We start from the raw sequence: 8,507 nt of genomic DNA on the forward strand, positions 1-8,507 counted from the left end.
TCGAAAAGCGGTGGATAAAACGTGCATGAATTACAATATATCGCGCGAAACGTCAATGAGCACCTGACTTCTGCGTGATGCAAATTGCTCGCGTTGCAGTTAATTTCCCAACGGGAATCAATGGCAACACCTGTGGGGCAATTTCTGATACTTCCGACGATAGCTCTCAAATGATAGAACGCGTGGAGCTTAATTAATTGTAAATTGTTTCGTAATCCAATACATTAAGATCATATATGTATTTTCTGTATTAATCACTTAAGGGGTACATATAGGTTTTCGTGGCATTCGTTCTTTACTTTGCGCTTTGTTTTTCTTTTAAAAGATTTTAAAAAGGTTCTTTTTAAAGATGAACATGATAATTTTGATTGTCTTAGAGAGAGAGAGAGAGAAAGAGAGAGGAATGAAAAAAAACATGAAATTACACGAAGATAAGTGACTATGTAAAATCTACAAGTCCTTATATGAGACATCCTAAATGGGGACAATGATACAAATGAGTTAAGAAGTATATAAGGTCAATATGGCGGTTTTAATAAAAACGCTCCTATAACGCGATTACCTTACAATGGCTGCGATCTTATCAATTTGCATCATCATTCTTGTTTATTCTATTCAGAGAGTTCTAAATTATTCAAACATATTCAAGCTTCTTCTGAATTTTCTGAGAATATATTGATGTGTAAAAAAGTTCGCGTCATAGTCATTAGAAAATCGAAATCGAAAGAATTATAGCTTTTAAGCTAAAGATTAATTAATTTTATATTAAACAATATAAAATATGATTATATATAATTGCATAATGACAAATATATTTCATTTATAAAAAAACCGAATATCGAGAAAGATTTATGTGTATAGACTGCTCGAAAATATATTTATGTTATGAATATTTAATGCTCATTTATTATCAAATTTTTTTCTTTATTTTGTTTAAATAAAAGGAAGATTAAAAAATAATATAATTATTCTCACCTTTAACAATTCTACTATACGCGGTATCGGAATATTTTCTTACAAACTGTTGATAATCAAAATTTGGATACAAATAACTGTATTTTTATACGAAATGATCTCTTATTAATTGTAGTTACAGAAAATATTTTCGTATTTTCCGCTGTAGTGTTGATAGCCTTATACCTGATATTAATTTTGAATTTAATGTCACATATATTGGAAGGCATTATTGTAACTCTATACCCAATTTTTTTTTTAAGCAATGTACGATATTAGGATATAGTAAACAAAATATGAAAATTTCAAACCATCATTTTTTATATGAAAATTGATAAAATTGAAAGGCAAACCGGATATTATAAATGCGAGATATTGATGTATCTAAATACTAAATTATAATACGCGGTATATAAACGAGCAATGGTTCCGTTGAACCGTCGTCCTCGTCGCGCACATTATCGCGTATTCCCTATGCGACATTAACAAAGTGACGTCGTCGCATCGCGCAGAATTATAACATACTACGTGGCAAGAAACGAGGAAAGTGTATTCTCCGGTGTACAGTCAATAAAGCCGTCGCGCAATAATTATCGTTGCTGGCAGCGTCTCGAGGGGCGTCATTAGGCGACAACGTCGCATATCGCGGCTTTTAATGTTTCACAAACGCTTTTCAGGTACGACGACGAAGACGACAATGTACGGCGGCATCGCTTTATCGCACGTCGTCGACCATGTATTAACGAAGAGCGCTCGTGTGGTATGCGTACACGTGTTCCGAGGAAGACTTATACGATCGAGTTATTTCGATATAAAAGCTGAAACGATATGCATTGTTATATGTCTTTTGCGTTGGGAATGCGTTTGCGCGCGTCTGTCATAGCGGAAAAATTATCGAGTATGACCGATGCAGATAACGATATAAAGTTCTACTTTTATTGTTTTTTTTTTCACAGAAATACTTTTATTTCTTTTTCCGTATAGATATTATATTTTTTTTGATCGCGCCCATCGCTCTTTTATTACGCTTTATATACGCTCGCCGGGAGAAATTTGCGTGATGCGAATTTCTTTAATTAGATAGAATGTTCTGAGTGAAAATCGCGTTAGAGAATTAAGAAAATGTATTCTATATATGTGTAAAAAAATTATACTATTATATTCAAAAATGTATTATATACGTGTATAATATATAATAGATTATATGTTTTATCATATTGGATGCGCATGGCAATGTAACAAATATAAAATATTGTTGCTGCGTTGACAAGATAATGTTTAATAGATGAAACGATATGTCAATAATAAGGTGTCAGTCTGATATATTATAATATGCAATCGCATTACTTTTTTTAAGAAAAAATATTTACATTTCAAATATATTATATATATATATGTATATATATGCAATACCTAAATATTCAGATATCATTCGATATCACGATCTTTCTTTTGAGATTTCAGAATTTCGATAATATAAAATTTAAGAAAAATTACATTCATATATATGAAAATTTTTTGTAGGTTAATAAATTCAGATAATATTAAACGTTCACTTATATTGTACACACGTACAATATGCATTTACATAAAAATCACTTGTTCTTTCTTTCATATATGTGTGTATGTATATTGTAATCTTTCTTAAAAAGAAAAATCATGATGCCGAATAATATCCGAATGATTGACGCTTTCACCGCAGTTGAATGATACTCGGTACTCTTACAAATCGCATCACGATTTGTCGCAAGTCGCAAGAACGACTGGACATCAAGTAAATTCGACTAACATGGTGGTGAAAGTATAAGAGCCAAAAAAACGTCCAAAAGTTGAATATAAGTGGTTAGGTACAATTAGCGTTATTTCTTATTAGATTTCGATGATATTGTCATAGCATAATTCAAATCACAAGTTGATAAATTAAACGTCATTTCTAATCAAGGTATACGTTCTAACGAAAAATAATCAAAAGATAATCTACAAAGCGAGCAAATACCTGTGAATTATATGCGCGTTCACACATAAAATAAAATATAATAGTCTACATTTAGTCAACATATATATACTATATGTTTAATTTGTACACAAAATATGAATAACAAATGTAAGAAAGAACATTAAGCTACACATCGTTTAGACGAAAAATACACGGAATTAGACACAATCCCGTTTAATGATGTGGATATTATAGCACTTACTTTGATGTGACCCATTTGAATTTCCGTTGGCGCCATAAACTCGCCACATATTCGCGTCTCCTCCTAGAAAAGGAATGTAGTTATTTTCGCGGCAAAATTTATAATATACACGATAATAATATTGAAATATCGAACTATCGACAATATATCGTGATAACAAATGAAAAACTTACGCTTGATGAACAGATTAGCAGAGATTCAAATCCCACTCGACGAAAACTCGACCAGACTCGACTCTCGGGAAACCGGAAATGCGTGCTTTCTTGATGGAAATGCAAGGCCATCTAGCGGAGATACAAATCAGTTTACTTCGTCGATAATCAATCTGTCGATAATTACTTTGCATTACCTTACAGAGATGTCGTAATTAGTTTATTCCTAATTCTTGGGAAATTGAAAAATGCATATAGGATTATAGGAAGTACACAATACAGTACACGTGATGTCATATTTTCTGCAAAAAACCGAACAGAAAATGTTATAAAAAATAAATGTGACAATGTTTTCGAGTTTGTGCAAGTTTAGAATATAATTTATTCTATAATCATTTTTCTATATATTCAAAATTGTAGGGTGTAATAATACTTTATATAATAATACTCTATAATAATGCTCTATATACATTAGAATTTAATCTATGTTGTATTAAAATATAACCCCGAACGTATTATATTTTTACGTTTAAACACAACGAAACATATATACATTGCGTTAACTACTAATATAAAATATGAATCTCTTACCAAAAACGCACGAAGAATTCAGTCATGCAGATTATTGGAACACATTCTTCAAAAAACGTGGCAAAAAAGTGTTTGAATGGTACAAGTCCTATAATTACATTGTTGACAGTGTTTTGAATATATAATTATAACTTGTTATACTCTCTCTGACTATTTCTGTCTGGCTTCAGGTACGGTGAATATCCAGAATTATGCGAGATACTTTTAAAATATGTCAAAATAAAGGATGATATTTTGATTGTTGGTTGCGGAAATTCTACACTGAGCATGTCTCTGTACGATGTTGGTTATAGGTAAATCTTGTATATATTCTCTTTGCAATACATGTATATATATATATATAATCACAATATGGTTAAATTAATTGATTCATATAAATTAACATTTATATTGTAAATGCTACAATTGGTTTTTACAGAAATATCATTAATATCGATATATCACATATCGTTATCAAACAAATGCGTGATATAAATAATAGTACAAGACCAGACTTGATATATGAACATATGGATGCCACGAAAATGACGTATACTGATGAAAAATTCAGTGTAATTCTTGATAAAGGTACATTAGATGCTTTAATGCCAGATGCCAAAGAGACAACTATATCTACAATTGATAAATATTTTAAAGTAAGTTTCTGATTACTATAGAAGGGGAAATATTTTATAATTTTTATTTTTACAAGTAAAACTTCTATTTTAGGAGATCACGCGAGTGTTACGAAATGGTGGCAGATATATTTGTATATCATTGCTACAGGAGCACATCCTGCGAAAGCTCTTATCTTACTTTCCTGCTTCGGGTTTCATGTTCCGCATATCACGATGCCACGAAGCTGAATCGAAGGCACGTTTAGAGGAGGGCAGTTTGGTACCAATTTTTGTGGTCATCGCTACCAAGTTCACTAAATTATCCCAGACCGTACGTTGTAATATAAGAGCATTAAAGCTTGTCATATTGTCATCTTAGCTTTAGCTGGGTGAGCAGTTCGTCGAACTTATTTTTGTAGATTATAATCCCGATAGGTTCTTGAATTAGCTCTGGTCGATGGTCCACCTGAACGATTATCTTCAACAGATGATATGGTATCCGCGATATTGTCCGCACAACAATCGGCATTGGTGTGCAGTAGTCTTTACAAGAGAAGCGTTGCCGATGTAGGGGAAATATCGTTGGATTTACATCGTCCAGGTGACAAGCATCCGCGATATACCGTTTATATTCTGGATCAACCACGTATACGCGGAGCAAAAACGTATGCGGCGTTTATCGTTCCACAGGGAAAGTACGTTCGATACTTTTAAAATGTAAACTTGTCGACTGTAAATTACAAAATTATACTGACCCATTCTTTTTTTATTTAACAGAGAAATGGACTGGTTGTTCAGTACCAAGGAAGGACGACAGCAAGTTCTAAAGAGCGCGCAACGTGATAGACTCGCAATAGTTACTTTACGCAGAGAACATAAATTCGAAAATTGGGACGCTGTGAAAACCGAATTAGAAGACTGCGTACGCAATCTAGCACCGGCCGGCTTGTGTGGTAAAAATGATATTCCCTTTTTGTCATTGGGTTCCGACGTTGGAGCTCGAACTACTTGTTACGAAGGGAAGAGTGACATTAGTGGGCCATTCGTTGTCGAAGAAGTGGAGAAGGATGGTCACGAATTCAGACGTCTTGTATTCCTGAACAATCCATATGTTATTCAAAGTGAGGCTAGACTGAAAGAAGGTACTATGATTCACAATAAATTCAAAAATTCTATAATTATTATATTAATCATTGTATATAACTAATAACACAATTATTTATAGCAAAGTCTAGACGTGGTAAAACGAAAAAAATTGCCGATCCTGGATTTCTAGCTTGTGAACATCACATTCATATGAGCGCTGGCGTAAATGCAGTGATAGATATAAAAGAACAGCAGGAAATTATGATTATAGGACTTGGGGGTGGTGGTCTTTGCATGTTCTTACATCATTGTTTCCCCAAAGTATGTATCTACACGTGAAATTTATTATTGTCAGATCAAGCGCTACACATTTAAAAAATCTAAGTGTATTTTTTTCGTAAATCGAAAATAAATCAAAATTTTTCTTTTCTTTCAGTTAAAAATTACTGCAGTTGAAATCGACAATGCGATGCTGAAAATGGCCACCGAATATTTCAGTCTTATTCTTGATGACAGGATGAAAGTAGAAATCGCGGATGGAATCCGATTTATTAAAGATGCCGCAGCATGTGAAAAAAAATATAAAGCAATACTCTTTGATATTGATAGTAAAGATACTACTGTCGGAATGAGTTGTCCGCCTAAACAATTTCTTGAACTATCAGTACTGAAAGCAGTTGCAACATGCTTAACGAAGGACGGTCTTTTTATCTTGAATCTGGTCAGCAGAGATAAGAATTTAAAACAGAAAGCAAAGGATGACCTAAACTCGATATTTCAATCGCTCGCCTGTTACGCCATTCAAGATGAAGTAAACGAGATCGTTATGTGCTCTATAGAGAAACATGATTCGAAAGAATGGAGAAACAAACTTAAACTCGCCGCTATGAGCTTAAATAAGCAAGCGGCTGCGAGAAAGTTATCCTCTTTCAAGGAAGCATTTAATATCTCTACACTTTTAGAAAGCTTATCAATGGAATCCTAATCATTTTATATAAATATATTTTCCTTATAATGAATAAAATTAAAAATACGATTTCGTTTAATACTTTAAATTATATATATCTTTCAAATTTTTATATATCACCTATTTATATATTTTTTAGCACACTTATCCTATTTTAATATATTCTCTATGTACAATTCATTAAAGTAATTTTATTTAGATATATTCACACACACATAGAATGTCGGCATTTAAATCATAAGTTAATTCATTCTTTTCATAGCAAAACTTCTATGATCTTTTCGATGCATAGTGTTTAAAGATTATTTCTAAACAACATATTAATTGGCATAAGTTAAGGAAAAGTCATTGTACATAGTTGTACATATAATGTATATACAACGAATTTTTTGGCAACTTTATTCTTCCACTAATTCATTATACGCAATGTGCATTACTTTCGTATTTACAGACATACAGTTTAATTACAAGCAATTAAAATTCAGGCGCATGAGTAATAGTCATAATAATTGACTAAACATTCAACAATAGGCAAACAATCTTATGTATATATTATTCTTTTCCGCACACACACACACACACACACACACACACATACATACATACATATATCTTCTCCATCTTTCATACGTATCTTTTTCCATAATATATAATAAATCATCTGATACTTTAAATATTCATTTTAATATATTAGAAATTTATGCTAAAATACAGAAACGTGTATATAGCACATAAATATTTAAAAGAGTATAAATAAAAAGAAATATTCATGAATTTTTTTTGTACATAACACATTGTGATATACATATAAAAGATGTATTTATCACATACAATTAAAAGGTCTAAATTTAATAAAATTTATTTATCCTTTTTTCATGTATCGGTTGCGATAAATGAATTAATGATGAAAATATGTGTAGATGCGAAAAATATTAAACTGAATGAGTATTCTTTTCAATGCATCAATAGTATTATTTAGTATCTTTATTGTTTCATATATGACAGTTTTACAAATGATGGAAATAAAGTTTAATGCACATTTTCTGTCTTTCTACAATATCAAAATTTTTAGAAAGATAGAGAATCACACACAGTTAACTTTCATTTTTTAATTTTTATATATATATATATGTATTTATATATATAGGAACAAGTCCATAATAATATAATTACATATGTGTACCGCAATATTGATTTTACTTGCTCTACAATATATTTACACATTTTCTTATATACGCTTATCTAGAAATCCGCTCGAACGTCTGTGGCATCCAATTTTTAATCATTCATACATTAATAAAAGAGTTGAAACATCGCATATTACACCACGGGTTTTCTTTCTGAAGAAAACTAATATCTTATTAGGATATAACTGATAGAACACTTCGCATTTATAGACTAGCACAAGATAACTACACGAAAATAACGCAGCTCGATTTTTTAATCCCTCTTACGTTACTAGCAATATGATTTGTAATAAACATAGTAGAACTATAAAAAGCTTTCATTATCGATTAGCATTATACTTATTGATTAAATTATATGTATATGAATACATTATAAATAATTATTGCCGTAAAATAACGATATATACAAATAGCACGTGAACGCAAAATATATTATTTTATATAGATTTTACTAATTGTTGATAAACGATATGTAATGTTATTATATCTTGATATTTAAATGTTAATTATTTTGTTCGTGAAATATAATATTAACTGTGCACTAAATATTTTTGAAATACTTTTTTATTATATAATACATAAAAATATGTAAAAAAATTGAGAAATTGCTTAAAAATTAGTTTTGCAGTCTAATATTAAAGTACGCATCTTATTATATTAGAAATTTAATTTACTGTTACTAGATCAACATATAACAAATATTAAAAAATAAATATATTTCTGGATATTGTAGATAGTTTTAAGTTTTTTAACTATCATCACACACACACACACAC

The 8,507-nt window shown here is 30.7% G+C and overlaps 1 protein-coding gene and 1 long non-coding RNA gene across 2 annotated transcripts; one reads left to right on the top strand and one right to left on the bottom strand.

Annotated features, from left to right (window-relative positions):
- Window positions 1-2,148: 2,148 nt before the first annotated feature.
- LOC115243513 lies at window positions 2,149-3,591 on the bottom strand. The gene is made up of 3 exons (XR_003885235.1): window positions 3,502-3,591; window positions 3,326-3,436; window positions 2,149-3,215 (listed from the first exon to the last, which is right to left on the bottom strand). It is a non-coding gene; the product is annotated as an uncharacterized LOC115243513 (long non-coding RNA).
- Window positions 3,554-7,947, top strand: LOC115243512 (eEF1A lysine and N-terminal methyltransferase homolog). The gene is made up of 8 exons (XM_029820589.1): window positions 3,554-3,974; window positions 4,066-4,188; window positions 4,314-4,530; window positions 4,604-4,822; window positions 4,927-5,186; window positions 5,269-5,633; window positions 5,717-5,898; window positions 6,014-7,947. The coding sequence occupies exons 1-8, from the start codon at window positions 3,883-3,885 to the stop codon at window positions 6,560-6,562; spliced, it is 2,007 nt and encodes a 668-aa protein (XP_029676449.1). The 5' UTR covers window positions 3,554-3,882; the 3' UTR covers window positions 6,563-7,947.
- Window positions 7,948-8,507: the final 560 nt, after the last annotated feature.

This window comes from Formica exsecta, unplaced genomic scaffold (assembly GCF_003651465.1).
Source record: "Formica exsecta isolate Colony F162 unplaced genomic scaffold, ASM365146v1 scaffold72, whole genome shotgun sequence".
Classification (NCBI taxonomy): Eukaryota; Metazoa; Arthropoda; class Insecta; order Hymenoptera; family Formicidae; genus Formica; species Formica exsecta.

Bases quoted from the DNA above. Each gene is read 5' to 3' on its own strand.
- LOC115243512 (XM_029820589.1), top strand. From the start codon at position 3,883: ATGAATCTCTTACCAAAAACGCACGAAGAATTCAGTCATGCAGATTAT. The intron at 4,189-4,313 runs GTAAATCTTGTA...TGGTTTTTACAG, and splicing joins CTGTACGATGTTGGTTATAG to AAATATCATTAATATCGATA. The intron at 5,187-5,268 runs GTACGTTCGATA...TTTATTTAACAG, and splicing joins TTTATCGTTCCACAGGGAAA to AGAAATGGACTGGTTGTTCA.